Below are 18,912 nucleotides of genomic sequence, written 5' to 3' on the forward strand. Positions count from 1 at the left end.
GAGAGACTGATGTGGGGCTTGATCCCAGGACCCTGGGATCATGACCTGAGCTGAAGGCAGAGGCTTAACCCACTGAGCCACCCAGGTGCCCCTTATTTAGGTGTAAATTTGAAAAAAGATGTACAAGATGTTTACACTGAAAACTACAAAATACTGCAGAGATACATTAAAGAAAACTTGAAGGAGAGGTATACCACGCCCAGTATCAAAAGACTCAGTGTTGCTAAGATATCAGTTCCCCCCAAATCTGTAAACTCAGTGCAATATCAATCAAAACCCCCATAATTGTGTTTTTTTTAAAAAGATTTTATTTATTTATTTATTTATTTATCTATCTGACAGACAGAGATCACAAGTAGACAGAGAAGCAGGCAGAGAGAGAGGAGGAAGCAGGCTCCCTGCTGAGCAGAGAGCCCAATGCAGGACTCAATCCCAGGACCCTGAGATCATGACCCGAGCGGAAGGCAGAGGCTTTACCCACTGAGCCACCCAGGCGCCCCAGCCAGTAATTGTTTTTAAGTCAACAAACTGATCCTAAAACACAAGGAAATATAAAAGACATAAAATAGCCAAAACAGGAACAAAGCTGGAGGAATAGCATTACTTTATTCCACAGCATGAAACTGATGTCAAGAGCCGCAGATTAGAGGAAGAGAATAGAAACGGTAGAAACAGACGCACAGAAAATCAGAAACTGATTTTCAACAAAGTTTCATTGGAAAAAGAATAATCCTTCAACAGATAGTGCTAGAATTATTGAACATTAGTATGCAAAAAAATGAACTGTGACCAATGACTCAAATCATACAAAAATTAACTCAAAATGAGCCATAACCCAAAACATAAAACCTAAATTAAGAAAGCTTAGGAGGAAAATCTTTGGACTTTGGATCAGGCAGCAATTTCTTAGATATCAATATAACTATTTGCTATATTCTATAGATCATGCTTCGGTATGGTATGAACAAATCATTAAATTCTTTTTCATTTTTCGTTAAATTCTTAAATTGGACTTAATTACAATGGAAAAGTCCTGTTTTTTTCAAAGACACTATTAAAAGAATGGAAAGACAAGCCATAGGCTGGGAGGAAATATTTGCAAATCATAGATCTGATACAGGACTTATCTCCAGGCTACATATATTAGTCATTAAGGAAATGCAAATTAAAACCACAATGAGATACCACTACCCGCCTATTTAAAAAGCTAAAATTAAAAAGACTGACCATGCCCTGTGTTGGTGAGGATGTGGAGAACCTGGAACTCTCATACGTTGCTGGTGGAAAATGTAAAGTGATCCAACTACTTTGGAAAAGAGTTCGGCAAAAAACTAACTGCACACCTGCCACCTAATCCAGTCCCTCCTCTCCTGGGTATTTACCCCAGAGAAACAAGCGTGTAAATCCATACAAAGACTGAAATGTTCCCAACCACTTTATTTGTTTTGGCCGCAAACTAGAAAGAGCCCAAATGTCCAACAACAGGAGAACGAATGAACAATGGTGATGTGTCCACGCAAATTTCGAGCCTGACCAAATTCTGCAGTGGAACTATGTGCCGTTGACCAGATTAGAGTTTGGAAGAAAATAATTAACAATTAAGTGCAATACAGAATCCTAGATGGGATTCTGGAAAGAAAAGGAACATTTGTGTAAAAACAGGTGAGATCCAAATAAGGTCTGTGGTTTAGTTAATAACAGGGTGCTGATGTTAGTTTCTTGGTTTTGAATATTCTGCTGTGGTTATGTGGAAAATGCTAATGTTGGTGGGAGATGGGTGAGGCGGGCACAGGAACTCTATTTGGTCATTGCAACTTTTCCGTAAGTCTGTAATTCAAAATTTTAAAATAGTGAAGAAAAATATACATAATAAAACCTTTTTAAAAGATTGCTTTACCTTTGGGGCACCTGGGTGGCTCAGTGGGTTAAGCATCCGACTCCTGATTTCAGCTCAGGTCTTGATCTCCGGGTCGTGGAATTGAGCCCCATGTCAGGCTCTGCATTGGGTGTGGAACCGGCTTAAGATTCTCTCTCTTCCCATCTCCTCCTGCCCCTCTCCATCCCCTGCCTGCAGGCATCCACACATGTGCACTCTCTCTCTCTCTCAACAAAAAAAAAAAAGAAAAGAGAAGAAAGAAAAAGATTGCTTAACCTTATAGAATAAATACATTTTTTCAAATACAATTGTGAGCTGTCCCATTATTGACAATCACTGTCAGCATAGAGCAGGTTAGCAATTTTGGAATGCTTGCCTTTTGGGAAGAGAAACCTGTGTGACTTTAAATGAGGCAATTCCTTTAAGTCCTTTGTCTTGAGATACCCATGCCCTCCTCTGAGTTACAAAAGTCAGGCATGCTAAGAAGGGGCGCCCAGCCATAACGGAGTGGAAGTTTCTCTGGCTGCCATGGAAGGCTTCCTTTCTAGGGAAGGTTGGAAGTGCCACATTCCTGTGGCACTGAACACCCCCAGGACCTGTCCTCAATCTGACCAGTGGCGTTGGCAAACTCGCTCCTTGCAGGCCAGAACTCTGATGTGTATGTTTTACTTTGGCTTTGAGAGTTTCTCCCACACGATTTAATTCCCGCGGCCCACAATGGTAACCCGGTGACAGCACACACTTTCTTGGCTGTCCCCTTTTCTCCACCTACTGTTTTGTTTTCTTCACCACTCAAACGAACAGCTTGCGCTCCAGTCCTCGTCTCGGGGTCTGCTTCTGACCCGGACCCATACAAGCACTAACTAATGTATTTTTCCAGCATCTCACTGTGTCACCTTGCCAGACCACTGGCTTGGGCATCTCACTTCAGAGACTACTGCTTTCCTCCTGTCTGTCCAGCTTCTTACACACATGCAAGACAGCCCCGTCCAGCCCAGGGCGGCCATGCCTGCAGAAGGGTCCTAGGGATGACTCCCAGCTGAAATCCGGTTTCCCTGTGACCTTTGCCCTTTTGTCTGGGCAGGGCTATAAGAGACAGAGAGCTGAGGTTTGCTCGCTGAGGAACCTCTGGGGAAGGGGGACAGGAGGTCGGGGCTCTTAGCTTTGTCCTTCTTGAACCAAAGTGCAAACCCTGTTTGCTATGTCAGACTAAAAACTTGGGAGAAAGAGAGGTCCACAGCAGGGGAAAGGTTTGCCCACCTTCAATTCCAGTTCCAACTCTTGCAGCAGTCCCCAAGAGACTGGGGTAAGCCCTCTGACACGTACATCTTATAAAAGTCACCTCAGGACCTGACATCTCCCTGGTTGCTTAGGAGGGTAGCAGTTTCTTCCAGTTGAATATGAAGTCCCAGCAACTGGCCCTGAGCAGGGCAAAAACTGCCTTTCCTAAGCCATGTTACCAGACCTGGGACTCCAGCCCCATCCTGCAACCTGGATCTCAGGTGACATAACAGTGAGTGGGCATCTCCCCTGGGCAGTCTCGTTGCAGCTAGGTAGCTGGTCGTCTAACACCCCTGCAGGATCAAGCCCAGCTGGCTTTTTGCAAGAGAAAACAGGCTCAGAGAAGGGACGAGTTTCCCCAGGTTGCACAGCATGTTCGCTTTAGCTAGCAGAGTTCATAGGAGGAGGATTTTCTTGGCTTTGTTAGGCTCTCTGTAACCGAGAGTGAGGGTGATAGGATTCCATCAGGAATCCTATCCAGTGCCTTGTACCTCGAGTTCACAGTGACCCCAGGCACAGCAGCCAGGCCAGATGAGAGGGGAAGCCTCTCATGTTCAGAGCTCACATCCTGAATCCTTGTGATAACGGGCTCCTCACTGCCTGCCCTGGGGCTCAGCAAGCCTGGCCCTTGCTGTTGGCCCTGCCATGGTCCTTTGGCCCTAAAGGGTTTCACCTTCTCTAACTTGACCCTTGGCACTCCATCCCTGAACCCACTAGGAGCCCACCCAGAGTTGCCTCATTGGGACATAAAGATGCTCCTATCACCCAGGAAATTCCAAGGAATTTAGGAGCTCAGAGTCGGGAATCAAGGTCAAAGGCCAAATATTAGAATCATAGTTGTTCCTCGTGCTCTTATCACTTAGGAGATTACAAAGGATTTTTTTCAGGAGCCCCCTGCCAAGAACTAGGGATAGAGACCATTATATGTTTTTTCTATTATCTTGCAGTGTCCCACTAAGAAACTCATTCCCTGGGACTGCTCCCTAGGAAACCTCGTAGGGGAGGAGAGGTGATGGACAGAGCGGGATTCAGCTATTTTGGGGTCCGTTGGGTCAACGATCTTCACACTACCTGTCTTCAGCTGTTCAAGCTGCTAGAACAACTTACCATAGACTGGGTGAATTAAACTATTTACATGTCATAGTCCGAACCTGGCAAGTTTAAGATCAAGGTGCAGGTGGATCCCGTGTCTGGTAGGAGCCCTCCTCCTGGTTTGGGGATGGACATCTTCTATCCTCACATGGCAACAATCAAAGAGAGGCCTACGTCTCCGAGTCTCTTCTTCTGAGGACACTGATTCCATCACAGGGAGTCCACTCTCATGACCTGCTTACTTCCAGAAGGTTCCACCTGCCAATACCATGACATCAGGGCTTCCGCACACATGCCTCTAGCACCACCGAAATGCCCCTCCCTAGATCCCTAGAACTCCACAGAGCCTCACTGCTTTCTCAGAGCCCAGGCAGGCCCCTGAATGATTTGAGTAGTCAAGCAAGATGAAACCTGTAGACCATTTAATCATCAGGACAGAATTAGGAAACCTAGTTTAAAAATCAATCTACATTTCCCTTGCATAGTGTGAGTTTTCACACTACTAAGTCAAGTGTGGAAAACCAATGGTCACTACTCTGGCGTGAATGTGTGTGTGTGGACACCGTGTGTGTGGGCTGTGGGTCTGTTTAGGCAAGAGGGGCTCTGGTGGAGGGAGAGGCCTTGAGTCAGAGCCCAACACTCCGTGCCTCCCTTCTCAGCAGATCATGTCGTGAACCCTGACCTCCCGCTACAGGTGAGGCCCAGCCGTGGGGGCTCATTGCACCATGCCCAGAGCTGGAGCCACTGTCTCAGCTGGGGCTGGCTAAGGCTCATTCCAGACTTCTGTGCTGCGAGGTGAGATACAGCTCTGTGCCCTTGTTGAATTCCATAATAGCATCCACGTGACCTTCAGGCGAATCACTTGACCTTCCTAGAGCTTCACTTTGTCGCTCGTAAAATGGGGGTGTAAGCCAACCTGCTTCTGGTAGAGGATGAAGATTCAATACAAGATGGTGTGTCGTGTGATATGTAAGGCTTAAGATACTAATTTTATTTCAAGGAACGTTAAAGGTTTTTTCCCCCCTTTCAAGGAGAGTTCACAAAAATCCCAATTTGTGAGCCCGAATGACCAGAAATATCCTGAAGTGTTCTTCTAAACTTAGGATGGGACTCTCTTGTCACACGTGTTTTAGGAAAATGTCTGTCATGTGTATCCACGTGTACGAACCTTAGCTCTTCTATCTCGGCTTTTAGGCCTGACAACCAACTCGGGTGACTTTAAGGGTCCTAGCAAACACTCCCAAGCGGTAGTCACTCAGCTACGAAGCTCGTATTTCTTGCTCCTGGAACAGACCGGGCCAGGGGTCAGGTGATGAGCAGCTTTACTCCTTCCAACGAGTGACCCTACCAAAGCCTATGGCCCGGTTGTCACTGACATCCAGCTGAGGGCAAGTGCCCAAACCTTGTGGGAGGTCTTTCCCAATTCTGTTCACGTCTCCTGAAGACAGGAGACTCCTGAGTGCAGGGGAGGCTGGGGAATGCCGTTCTGGCAGCTTGAAGGAGGGGGTTTAGTGACCACGTGGACAAGCCAGGGCGACAGCTCCTGATGACCACAACCAATGCCCTAAGAAGCTGTCCTCTTCCTGAGCTACAACCACCCCTCACCTGGGCCCTTCTCATGGGTCCCCTGGCTTCTAGTGGGATCCTACTTCCACCTACACCAGGTCACATGGACCAGCAGCGGAAGTCCCAAAACGGGGAAGATTGGCCATAATCTCCCGGCCCCACCAAAGCTGGCCCTCCCCCATGCCACCCTTCAGCCCTTGACCATTGGCATGCAGATCCAGAGGGGGGAACCCACTGGCAGTGAAGTCCATGCCTGACTTCATGCTGTGGTCCCCCAAACAGGAAATGACGAAGGCTGGTTTCCAGGTCACACTTTTATTTATACAGAAGCAGCAGCCGCGCAGCCATGGGGACATGTGGTGTTCTGGACAGCAGGCACGGCTCCTGCGCTGCCAAGAGCCTGCCAGGGGATGCTCGGGCCCTTCTCCTTGGTCCCCAGGGTCATGGGAAACATAAAAGCCACACACCATGCACTGCCGCACGCATCCCCCACCCCTTCCCCTTCCATAATAGCTAAGGAAAGGATGCATCCTTCCGGCAGAAGAGACTGACTGCAATTCGGGTTCTTCAGAAAACCCGCGTGCAGCCAGAGGAACTCGGGGCTCTGGAGGGGAAAGGCCTATTCCTTTACTTCGCACACACACTCACCCCGGAGCCAAGTGTCACTCCCCATGAAACCACCGCATGGATGGACAGGGATAGGGCCGGCTACAGGATGAAGTCTGTCGTGTGGCCCACCATGCTTGGGGGTCGGCCCATCGGGGCACCTGATGACGGGAACAGAACATAAACCTGAGGCTGCTGTGATCCCGAGACCTTCCCTTCCAAGCCCCAGTTTCCGGGTGAGGTCTGTGAAGAGCAGGATTTTGGTTTTTCTAGGACTAAGGGCGATAGAGGCTGTTAGCAGCTCTGGCTACCCTCCCAGTGGCTTAAGGAGGGGGCCCTCTGGCAGAAAGCCAGGGCCTTCCGGGCTGGGCCCCTCTGCTCGGGCTAACCATTCCTCCACAAGAAGCAGGATCATCAGTTTAGCGTCGAGTGAGAAGCGCAGGAGCCCACCAGGAGGGCAAAGGCCAGAATTCACACGCTCTGCAGACAAGCTGGAGAATGAGGTTTCTTATTTGTTTTTCTCATGCCCCCTCCAGAGGCCAAATGGGTAAGGGGAGGAGGGAGGGGGGTTCCTTTGCCTTCTGAGTGCCACGAATGTGCCCAGCACTCACAGGACCACACAGGGACGCCTGGCAGGGTGCTGGGCCCACGGGGATATGGCCAAGCAACGTCGGGGAAAGCCTGGCTCCATCGGGATTCTGGCAACCGGCAGTGACAGGACGGACCCTTTCCTGAGAGCCACGGGTGTGCTTCTCCCAGAGTGTTGGGAGAGCTGGCCTTGGACTGAAGGAAGGACCTCACGTGAGACACAACCCCCATGTCCACGTGGAGGGTGGGTGAGGGGCTGCAGCTCGGAGATGACTCGCCCACAGTCGCCCGGCTTGCTGACAAGACAGCGGGGACAGAGCCTCCCCGTGCACAGCTCACGTGTGCGCTCTCTCTCAGCATGTCCTGCCAGGCAGAGTTCACTCCATCCTCGCTCCCTACTCGAACTTCTCAGGTGTGGGTCCTCCGCGGAGGCCGGGCTGTTCTTCAGATGGGACTCGCAGAACCAAATAGGCTTTCATAAGTCGGGGAGGACCTAGGGAGACTCCCTTCCTTCTAGAAGGAAACGGGGCTAATTTTCTCTGAGCTTAGGATTTGTAAGGCACTGAAATTAACTACAGCTGAGGGCGGGGGAGAACCAAGGGAGGAGTGGTTGGAGAAATCAAGCTGCTGGTCTTTTCTCTGGGCCCCACAGTGAGAATCTGCACCAAGTCTCCCATCTACTTGCTTGGTGGGGTCCGCCCGCCACCCCCCACTGCATGCCGCAGAGCAGCGTAGAGGCACCCCCCTCGCCCCCGTAACTAGGCAGGCTCTGGGGACTGGAAGAGGCACGGAGGGTTGGGGAGCCAAGGACGGGCGCAGGTGCTCCGGCCCCAGTTCAGAGCAGGAGCCACTCCACCTGGTCTGGGACAGGAGCCAGCCCTGAAACGTCTTCTCCGAGGACATGGTCCTCGCGGAGACGTGGGTGACGGCTGGGGTGGGTGTGTAAGCCTGAGCCGGAAGGAGAAGGGGCAGGGTGTCACCAAGGACGGCAGAGCGAACTTTGGACAGGGACCTGGCTTTGGCACAGCACACTGTGGGCCTGCCTGCCCTGTCTGTTGCCCTCTGGAGACCCGGGGGAGAGAGAGAGGCACCTTCCTTCCTTCTCTCTGTGAGGGGTGCTCCTGACCGGCTGAAGCAACAGCGGGGGTGACTCTGGACCGTCCCATTCACCCTGCCAACCAAATCTGGGCCCAGGTGACCTCATACGGGGCCCTCCTGGACTTGACGCTGAACCCACAGCTCGCCAGGCAGACATGGTGCTGAGTAGGAGGCCACAGCTGGCACAGTGGAATCCTCAGGGTCCCCGGTGAGACGGCCACCAGTCCTGGATGTTTACGGCCAGCCAGCAGGCAGGCACTGTGACCCCGTTTCAACAGATGGGCAGCTGGGTTCGGAGGGGCTGGGTGACCCGGCCAGAGTCACACAGCTCACAAGGGGCTGAAATGGAAACTGGACTTAGCAACATCTGACTCCAGAGCCCACGTCCTTTGCCCTCCACTCGGCTGCCCCTGGGAGCTGGAGCTAGCCATCGGGGCAGTCCGGGTGGGATTTCTGGAAGGGGTTCTTTCTGGAAGCATGGATCTGGGAGAGTAGCCAAGCTTGAGTGAAGAGAAGATGCCTCCTGGACCTGGGGACAGGGCCCCCCAACATGTCTATTTCCGGGCGGGCCCCTGCTCAGTGCCTGGCGGCCTTGCAGATCTTGTCGTACACCTCGGGGAAGGCGTCCTGGCAGCCGAGGCGCTCCCGCAGCCTGTGGTAGAGGGAGCCGTCGAACATCTCCCAGAACTCCTCCCGGCTCATGTAGCAGTCGGCATACAGCATCTGGAACCTGGGAAACACAGGAGGGTGAGGCTGCCTGGAGGGGAAGGGGTCCGAGAGGCCCCCGCTGGGTCCCTGACGGGCTGCAGGAAGAGCTCATGGAGGATTTCCTGTTTACCCTCTGCTGCCCAGGTGGGGTGGGGGCGGGCAGGAGTGCTTTCCCCCACATCCATCACCCCCAAACTTTGATCAAAGCTCTGTGTAGTCCGTTGCCCTCCACTGCTCAGGAGTCTCGGCATTCGGTCACCGTGGACTTGGGGATTTCACAGACCTGGAATCATACAGTACTCCTTTCTCCTGGTTTTTTCAGTCCGCATAACTATTCTGAGATGTGTCCACCTTAAGTCCATCAGGGGTTTGTTCCAGGCTGGTTTCGGAGCTATGCTGTCCTGGGCCTCTGTGTGTGTGTGGCTTTCAGTCACCGCTCCCTCCCTCCTCCACTGTGCTCTTCCAACTCCGAGCAACAGCCCAGAACCTATCTAAAACCACATCACCATGTACCCTGGGGCACGGAGCAGTGGTCCTGGGGCTCTGTGCCAAGCACCTGGGGGATGCTGGCGTCTTCATGGGAGGGGTGCAAGGAAAGGGGTGAGAAATCCCACTTGCAGACTTCCATAGGGTGCTTTCCAAACCAGAGGGTGACTGGGGCTCCAACACTCCCTTGGCAATCAGCAGGCCTGGCTCCAGGGGTGCCTGCCTTGACCTTCCTCTACACCCCGGCAGGAGAGCCCTGGTGCTGGCGGCCTGGGAAGCATGCCACGCTCGGGGCCACTCACCCATGCACGCTTCGGACGAACTTCTCTAACTGCCGCATGCAGGACCTGGCTTCAAAGTGCTTCACACGTGGTTCCCCGTAGGCTCCAATGTCAACATAGAGCTCGGCCTCATCTCCCTTGGGGTGCACCAGGCCCGGCTGGCTGGGCAGGATGAACGGGCACAGCCAGATGGGGTAGACCTGGGTGGACCAGAGAGAGGGGCGTTGGTGCTTTTCCTGCAACAGGGGCCAGGGTCAGGGCAGGCCCATTCCACCCTTACCCAGGGACCCCTCCCTTTGTCTGCCCACTGCTTCACTCCCAATCCCTGAGGCTATGGCTGACAGCAGCAGCCCCCCATGCCTTCTCTCCTTTCAGGGCCATCACGGGACAGGCCCATTTTACAGCCAGGAACATTGAGGTCCAGGGCGTCCTGCCCCCGCTTACATGGATGTCACTGTGGAAGGTGTGCACTGCCTGCGACAGGCATTTCATGGGCACCAGCATGTCCTGGACCACGTGGTGCTGCTCATACAGCTTGCGCAGGGTCTCGCCTTGAGTCAGCTTCAGGAGCGAGATCTTGGGAGGCACCATCCATCCAAAGAGGTAGCGGAAGACGGGATTGTTGCCAAAGGGGATGATGTCCTGAAAGACAAAGGTTGGCGATGGAGAGAAGGGCCAGCAGGGCGGAGGGTCCCATGGGCCAGGGCTCAGGTCCTCGCTCAGGGCTCCATGTGCACTCCTGTGTGGAGGGGAACAGTGGTGCCCAGGACTGGCCCAGCTGGGTCTGGGTTTGAGTCTCAGCTCTGGCCTGTACCTGCTGCGATGACCTTGGGCTAGTGACTTATTAATCTCTTTGGGCTTAGTTTCCTGATCTGTAAAATGGGACTGGAGGAAATAACGAAATACTGCCTAGAAGGCCTGTAGCCCAGAGCTAGGAGCAGAATAAGATCACTGTAATTGTGCTATGGAGGTCAGGATGACTGGCACACAGAAGGCACTTGGTCAGTGGCTGAGAAATAAATGTTACTGAACGAGAAGAGCAATTATGGGAGAGCTTAAGCAATTCCCCTAAAGTCACAGCCAAGGGCTGCTCTTATTGGCGGGGGCAGGGTGGGGGAGGAGGTCTGGCTCAGGGTCAGCCACGGGCCCACTGGTTCACAGTATCTCCCGAGGGGCCCCCTCGACTCCTGTGTAAAATGTGACGGCTCCCCACCCCTCCATGCGCAAAAACAAACTCTCTGTCATCTTTCAAGGGCAAGCTTGACGGCTGGCCTCCAACTCCGGGCAGAACAACCCACTTCTCTCCCATGCCTGTGGCTCTTCACAGCCTGCCTGCCTCCTCCAACTCAGCTTCCCGGGAGACCCTGCTAAGCAGAGGCTGTCTTCCTCTTCTGTGCTCAACCCACCACCGGGAAGGAGCCCCCTCCCTCAGCACTGCTTCCGACATTGCCCCGTGCCACCTACCAGCTGGCCACCCTGCCCCGACAGCGCAGACTTCGGGTCCCTTCAGTCACTATCCTCCTCCCTTGCTCCAAGCTTGTCTTTGGGAATATAAAGGAATGCTCTTGGCTTCAAGAGGGCTACCCCATTCTTTTTTTTTTTTTTTTTCTTAAAGAGGAGTGACCTTTTTTTGTTTTAAGATTTCATTTATTTATTTCAGACAGAGAGAGCGAGCACCTGCGTATGAGCTGGGGAAGGAGCAGAGGGAGAGAGAGGAGCAGATTCTGTGCTGAGTGCAGGGCCAGATGTGAGGCTCCATCTGACGACCTGGAGACCAGGACCCGGGCTGAAATCGAGGGTCAGATGCTCTGCCGACTGAACCACCCAGGTGCCCCCGAGGACATTCCTTTATTCATTAAATAATTACGAGGTGCCTATGAGGTCTGGTATGAGGTTCCATGCTGAGTGCTGGGGATACCAAAATAACCGAGACATGGTCCCTACTCCTGAGGAGTTGAAGAGACAGGCCACACACAGGACTACAGTGGGGGAAGAGCTAGGACAAACAGACGCAGGGCCCACAGCAGACTAGGGGTCGGGGTAGCTTCCCAAAGGAACCCAGGTGCTAAGCTTTGCAAGCCGAGTGACCCTCCCTCCTCTCCCCTGGGACGAGCTCTCCGACTGGCAGCACACTCCTACGAGGGAGGGACCCCTCTGCGCCTGGCCCTGCCTGGCTCTGCGATCCAGGCACCTGCACGGACGCTGGCACATGACCTGAGGACACTGTGTAGCTCGGCTTTTATTGTTTCCTTGCTTGTTTTTGGAATAGCCACACACACCCACAGTAGAAATCCCAGCCATCCAAAGGTCAGGCCGCCTCTCACATCCTCCCCGTGTACCCCCTAGTCCTGACCCCACTTCATTCTTCCCCAACTCAACTTCTGTCCCCCAGAGGCAGCCGTTGTTAGGAATGATCTGTGTCCCTTCCTAGAGACACTCGCTGTGTTGACGCGCGGGTGGGCGTAGAGACCGACAGCTCACAAGCGGCGGCATCTCACAGCCTTGTGCTTCTTCCCTCCTCCTGTGCCTCGGTGCACAGCCAGCCAGGACATGCTTGGTTGTGGGTGCCACCCCTGCTCTGCGGGGACCCTCACACCACAGCTCCTGGGACAAACCTGGTCCACGAATAAAGTCCTGCTAGGACACAGCCATGCCCCTGCATTTCCATGCTGTCTGTGGCTGCTTCCAGGCTGTAAGGGCAGAGTGGCCTCTGGAGAGACCTCATGGACCACAAATCCCTAATGGTCATTTGGCCCTTTCCAGTGTGCTGATCATTGCCCTCCTGTGTGGATGGACCCCGCTGATTTAAGCAGTTCTGTACGGATGAGCATTTAGAGGATTTCCAGACCATTCCAGTGAGTATCCTTTCTACATGTGTCTTAGCCTAAATTCCTAGAAGTGGAAAATTCTGGTTCAAACCCTGTATGCCATTTTAATAGGTTATCTCAAGAACGGGTTACAGGGCACATGCTCCCATACGACACCAGGGGGCGCTGTTTCCCCACGCCCAGGCCAAGCAGGGTTGTCAAACTTCTGCCTCGTGGCCACCCTGCAGGTGAAAGCTGGGACTCTGGCAGTTTTGTTTGGCCTGGCTTTAATAGAGTGAGAACAGTCATCTCTCTCACGTTTAAAAGCCATTTATATTTTTCTCTTTAAAACAGTTGTTAGCCAGAAGTATCAGCTAGAACCATTCCTTTTCCAGAATCTCAACTCAGAAAAGTTCATGTGTTTAACAGTGAGCCCCGCCCTCCTCCTTTCGCTCCTGTCCGCCCCATGATTCATCCCTCTGCCTCTGAGTGACCTCAGGCCCTGTGTCCCTGGCTTCAGTTCCAGTCTCTTGCTCTCATCTGCCTTTGCCGTTTACCTGTGTCCAGCCTGCTCTGCTCTGTGGGATCCCATGACAGATCCAGGGGGCCTGGCCCGAGCCGGGACCCCACGCCCCAAAGGCAGGCCCCATGGCAGTCGAAGAAACCTGAACCACCAAGAACCCTATCTAACACTTCCTCCTGGTGCGACTTCCCTGTATTAGCCAACCACTCATGCTGGCTGGAAAGGAGGATGTAATAGGGAAGGGAAAGAGGGGGCTGCCCAGAGTTCTCTTTCTCTTCAGTCCTTCCTTACCCACCAGTAAGCCACACTAGAGTGTTGGTAGAATGGGAATGTTACCAGGAAGGGAGATAAACACAACTGAGGTAGTTTCGTGCGGTATCTCCACTGGGCCACTAGGAATGAAACACAGTCATGTGAAGAGCTCAATACTCCCTATATTTCTATTTCTGAAGGGATGAACAGTAAATTCGTTCCAATAATTTAAATTAGTTTCTTGGGGGTCACCTGGGTGGCTCAGTGGGTTGAGCCTCTGCCTTTAGGTCAGGCAATGATCCCAGGGTCCTGGGATAGAGCCCCGCATCCGTCTTTCTGCTCAGCAGGGAGCCTGCTTCCCCCACCCCCTGCCCTCTCTCTGCCTGCCTCTCTGCCTACCTGTGATCTCTGTCAAATAAATAAATAAAATCTTTTAAAAAAATTATTTTCTTTACTTAGAACATTAAATAGCAAATTTAAGAGGGACCCTGGTAGTATCTTTGACAGTACTCTTTCCCTGCTTTTTGCACTGGGCCCTGCAGATCACGTGGCTGGCCTTGACACCCACATATTGCTGATTAACTGAACTGGGTGAAGGCAGGCCTGGCCCCGGAGTGACAGGATTGGACGAGAGGTTCAGCACCTGTGGCTGATTAAAGGGTGGATTCAACACGGAGGAACCAAGGTGGAGGGCTGCCTGAGGGAGGAGGAGTTCACCCCTGGGGAGGAGGTAAAGGCATGTACTTGACATCGCCTTCTTTGTAGAAGTCTGGGCTTCTGCAACTCTACTGTGGTGGATGCTGTGGTGCTCCGCCCGGATGCCCTGTGTGCAAATCTCAGGTGTAAGACACCCATCCTACCAGATTCTTCCTTTCACCTCGGGCAGGACAGCCAGTGCTTCACGGCACATAAATAGAAGACAAACCTCATTATGAATCCTAGCTCTGTGGTTAAAAAAAACAACAACACCAATTCTTACTCCTGAAACCAATACTACACTATAATGTTAACTAACTTGAATTAGAAAAAAACAACAAAACACTCACAAATGCTTTGCTACTCCTTTCTTCAAAGAGGTGCAGCGTGATTTGCCTCGCCCTGATGTGGGCTGTACCTGCTCTAACAAGCGGCGGGTGGCAGGGCTGGCGGAATGTGAGGAGACGGGCCCTGTAAGGCATTGGGGCTCCTCCTCGGTCTCTCTCCTGGACAGCTTCCGCTGCCCAGTCCTGAGGACACTTGAGCAGCCCACATGGCGAGGAACAGAGGCCTCTTGTTAACAACCGTGTGAGAGAACCTTCTGGAAAATAGATCATCCCCTCGCAAGCCTCCGGATGACACTGGACTACAGCCCTGAGCTGGAGCCACCCACACCCGCCACCACCCGCCCAATCCCTGACAATCAGAAAACTGTGAGATAACAGAAAATAATAAAAAGAAACAGTTGTTTCAATCCTCTAACTTTGGGATAGTTCATTATGCAGCAAGTTATAATTACACTTGATCTCTTTCTGAGTTGTGTTACTTTGGACAACCTAAGCCTCAGTTTTCCCCATCTGTAAAATGGAAAAGAACAAGGACCGACCCTCCTGGGGCTGTTAGGAAGTTTGAGATAATGGTGTATGTTTGGCGTAACAGCTAACATGTAAAGCGAAGACTCTGTCCTATCGTTACCTTTCCCATGTTCTTCTCGGGGTCCCTTGCTGGTCCTCTTTCTTTTCCTGTCCCCTAAATCATCTTCTTGCTCCTGACAAAAGCACACCTCCCACAATCCTAGCACTGCTCTTAGCAAGCACAGAGAGGGAACCAGGTCTTTGGCATTTGGCAAAATGCCCACCACTGACAGTGGCCAAGGGAGCTCACCTGGGGGGGGCGGGTCCCATGCTCCCAGGTGCTGATGAGCCCTCCACCCCCCACTCCTCCAACCCCTCCCCACAGCCCCACCACTTCGGCCTGTGAGACGTGGCCCAGAGTTAGGACAGATCATCTTCTCCTAGGAGACGGCCAGCTCTAACTCCTTCATGCCCGTCAGCCCTGTCTAACCTGGTCGTCACAGGTTCCAGGTGCCCAGTGACCTACCATGATGCAACACGTCTTACTCTGACTCCACCCGGCCCTGTCCCCTTATCTCCTAAGCTGTCTTCTATGTCCTCGTGGTGTGAATCAGCAAAGCCCCTCTATCCTCAGTCTCTTCGCTTGACGTTGTCTCCGTCTGCCTGCTCTTAGCTGGGCCCTGGCTGGGCCCTGCAAGTCTCACGGCCATCATTTCCTCTCCCATGACCGTCTGGGGTGGGTGGAGGCGGGGGGCGGGGCAGCGGCTCCTGCTACCTCCTCGCTGCTTCCGGCTTGCTGTTCCTCTCCTCAGCAACTTTGGTGCAAGTTGCACAACATGACCAATGCACTAAATACCACTAAATGGTACACTTTAAAAGGTTACTTCTAGGTTACAGGACATGGAAAAAAAAGAACGCAGGTAGCCTCGTTGAGGACCCATGCTCTGGCTCTTCCTCTGCCTGGCTCATCCCCCACCCCCGCCCCCACCATGTTCAGGTCCCTGTGCACAAGTCACCCCCAGAGAGGCCTTCTCTGTCGCCCCTCTTTAAAATGTCACTGCACCTCACCCCTCTACGCATAACAGCAAATTCTTGCTCACCTTTCAAGGCCAAGCTCGATGGCCACCTCTGACCTTAGACAGAACGAGCCACCTCCCCTTCTGGTTCCTGTGGCCCATCACTGTGTCAGGGCGTGTCGGCTTCGTCAGGCTACTGCACCTCAAGGGCAGAGCACATGTGTGTGCGCCCAAGCACCTGACCCGTGCCCCAGCATGTAGCAGCCACTCTGGGACAGGCTGCTGTGTCCAAGTGAAAGCGGTCTGCTCCCCTTAGAAGGAGAGGACTGTGGTGTCATGTCCACGGGCACTCCCGGTCCTCGGGACACGGCTGATCTTGCCCTCAGGGAGGGAGTGCGGCCACCGTGCCAGCTGCCCTGGTTCCCTGCCCAGCCGGCTGGGAAACCCAAGCCTCACCTGGAGCTCCCAGAAGATGCTGCGCGTGTGGCGGTGGTAGTAGTGTCTCAAGGGAATGTACTCCAGGCCCTCCCGGTTCGTCTTCAGGTAGTTCTCCACGTGCTTGAAGAACCAGGGCTTGTAGTAGTTGCCAATGCTGTTCAGCTGAAATAACAGAGGGCGTGGTGTCAGCCCACAGACGAGGGCCGGACGCTGTCGGGCCGGAACGGTGATACCTGGCTTTGGTTCAGCACCCCTGGCCTTTCCAAAGCTCTTGTGTCTGTCACCACCCTTGGGAGTCCTGAGAGCCCGGGGAGGCTGGGCACCACGGGCACTCTCTCACAGACAGAGAGAGGTGTGCCCAGGGCTGGCAGCTGCCAAAGGTCTAGAGAGCAAAGCCATCCCTCCCCCTCAGGGACAGAACCCAGAGGGACGCCTCCCCTCCCACCACCCTCACCAGGTCCCGTGGCCAGCAACACTAACTGACATGGCACTTCCCCTGCCGAGACCAAACCCCACGACCCTCTGGGTGCCGTCTCCGGGCAGGCAGCTCCCCAACCCGCAGAGGAAGCTAATGCTTCCTGGCACCAGGCCCCCCGGCTTCCAATGCCTAAATCTGATAATGAGACAGCCTTCAGTCCCAAACGGTTTAGGACTTCACCTGCTGGGGGCCCCGGCCTGACTTAGCCTCTCTGGGGCTCAGGGTCCTCTGCATGGAATGAATTCAGGGCAGGTGCCTTTGAAGAGAGAGGCAGAGCTCCAAAGCTGGGGCCAGACACTGGCCCCTGTGACCCACTGGCTCTGTGATCTGGGGCCGGTCACTCTCTCAGCCTCTCGTTTCACATAGAAAATGGCAATAAAACTATAGACTTCGGGGGAGAGATTCTGTGCCTATCAGAACTCACACACACACGCTGCAGACACTTAGGCCCCACATCAGACCACCTTCCTGGGGGTGGGAGAGGCTCCCGAGTTTGATGGGGCAGGTGAGATCACACTCAGCTGGGCAGCAGCACAGGGTGAAGGGGGAGCCGAGAGCAGCGGCCACGTGGCAGAGGCCAGATGCTGCCACGGAACCACTGGGGAGGTAAAGGCAGGGCAGAGACAAGATGAGCTTTCCCAGAGTAGCTCATGGTGGAGACTAATCACACCAACATGCTCCTTCACGGCCGGCACTGGGCACTGTGTCCCTTTCATAACCTTGCAAGTCAGAACTGTCCTTGTCTCCCCAAGGAGGAGGAGGCGGAGAACCATTAGGGTTGAACAGAGCGCCCGAGGCCACACGGCTGCCAAGGGGCAGGGCAAGGACTCGAGCCTGTTCCACGCTGCACAACGAGGCCAGGGCTGGGCAGCGGGGAAGTTGAACCATGCGCTCTGGAATGTGAGCATTATTAAAACAAAAAAACAAAGAACAATCACTATTTTCTCCCGATTCCAAAAACAAAGTAAACGCCTCGTCGGAACTTCAAATGCTGCAGAAACATGCAACTTGGCAGGAGAGACCTTGCAGTCTCATGCTCCAGCGAAACTACTAACACCGATGTGTACCCAGGTTTTCTTCTCTGTGTGTTCACATGGTTTTATAAACATGGGATTGTCCTGCGCAGTTTGCGGACTCGCTTGTCTTACAACACATGGGGCTGGTGCTGGGCAGGCCACTCTGAGCCCTGCTTTCAGTACTGGCAAAATGGAGCTATTCCCAGCCCTGGAGTGGCTGCAGAGACCAGAAAAGTTGACGAGGAAGGGCCCACCATGACGCCTACCCCCTGGACACAGCGGTTAGTTCCCAGCCCTCTCCCCGTACCCTCTTCCAGGAGCCTTTGGCCCCATCTCAGGGAACAACAATCCAGCCCCTCTGGGTGTCCCCTCGTGCAGCAGGCCACTACGCTGGCAGGAATGTGGGGCCATGAGGTGCCAGGAAGCTGGGCTAAAGAGCCTGTTGGTGCAAGTCTGTTTGAGCGTGGCTAGCTTGGCAGAGCAAAGGACATTGTGTGCTGGCCTCTGCCCGCTGGCACAAGGACAGTGAAACCCAGCAGGAGCAGAGCCACCTGATCTAACCTGTGCACACCTGGCTGTGGCACCAGCTGCATAACAGAATCGAGGCTGGGGCGTACCTGGGTTCAGGCGCTCCCCGTGCTCCTCGGACTCAGTAGGAACCTTCATACCGACAAGCCCAGGAGATGCTAAAGAACCCAGATTGTGTGTCTCCCTCAGGGCTCAGGTCCGCTATGGCAGCCAGGTGGCCCCGTGAGCTGCAGGTCCAGCCTGAGCATGCCACTCCTTAGCTCTGGGCCTCCCCTGTACATGGGAGTGGGCTGCCTCCCCCAGCAGCTCCTCTGGGCCTGCAGAGGGCCCATCCCAGGGCCGGACACACTGGACAATTTCTGAGCAGCCCCCCCAAGAGGGCTGTTTGGAAGACATGCTCCTCAAATGAGCTGTCCATACGTCTAATGCATCTGCCACTCTCTTCCCCCAGCCCTGTTCCTGATGGGTGTCAGGACACTTTGTTCAAGTCTGCAGCCTGGGCACCCAGCCCCTCTCCCACTGATACCAGGTGAACCTTGGAGTGAGACCTTGGTCTTTTAGGGCAATAAGGGAATTGGTTACGGTGTTCCAACGTTTAACAAGTTATAGAAAGCCTGCTGCCCAACTATAACCTTAGGCAGCATCTAATAGAGCCAAGAGGTCCCCAAAGAGCCAGTACAGTGTGGGAGGAGTACAGGGAGCGGCCCCTCTAAGGGACTGCC

General features: G+C 53.5%; 1 protein-coding gene across 1 annotated transcript in view; it reads right to left on the reverse strand.

Moving 5' to 3' along the window:
* Positions 1 to 6,114: 6,114 nt before the first annotated feature.
* The window catches only part of DHCR24 (24-dehydrocholesterol reductase), a 30,234-nt gene continuing 17,436 nt past the window's right edge, over positions 6,115 to 18,912 (reverse strand). Inside the window, exons 6-9 of the mRNA XM_004751613.3 lie at positions 16,187 to 16,330; positions 10,027 to 10,224; positions 9,604 to 9,782; positions 6,115 to 8,837 (exon numbers count right to left, since the gene is read on the reverse strand). Coding sequence (XP_004751670.1) covers positions 8,684 to 8,837; positions 9,604 to 9,782; positions 10,027 to 10,224; positions 16,187 to 16,330 — 675 coding nt within the window. The 3' untranslated portion in view covers positions 6,115 to 8,683. The remainder of the gene's footprint in view (positions 8,838 to 9,603; positions 9,783 to 10,026; positions 10,225 to 16,186; positions 16,331 to 18,912) is intronic.

Source organism: Mustela putorius, unplaced genomic scaffold, assembly GCF_011764305.1.
Source record: "Mustela putorius furo isolate JIRA1106 unplaced genomic scaffold, ASM1176430v1.1 tig00003853_pilon_pilon_pilon, whole genome shotgun sequence".
Lineage (NCBI taxonomy): Eukaryota > Metazoa > Chordata > Mammalia > Carnivora > Mustelidae > Mustela > Mustela putorius.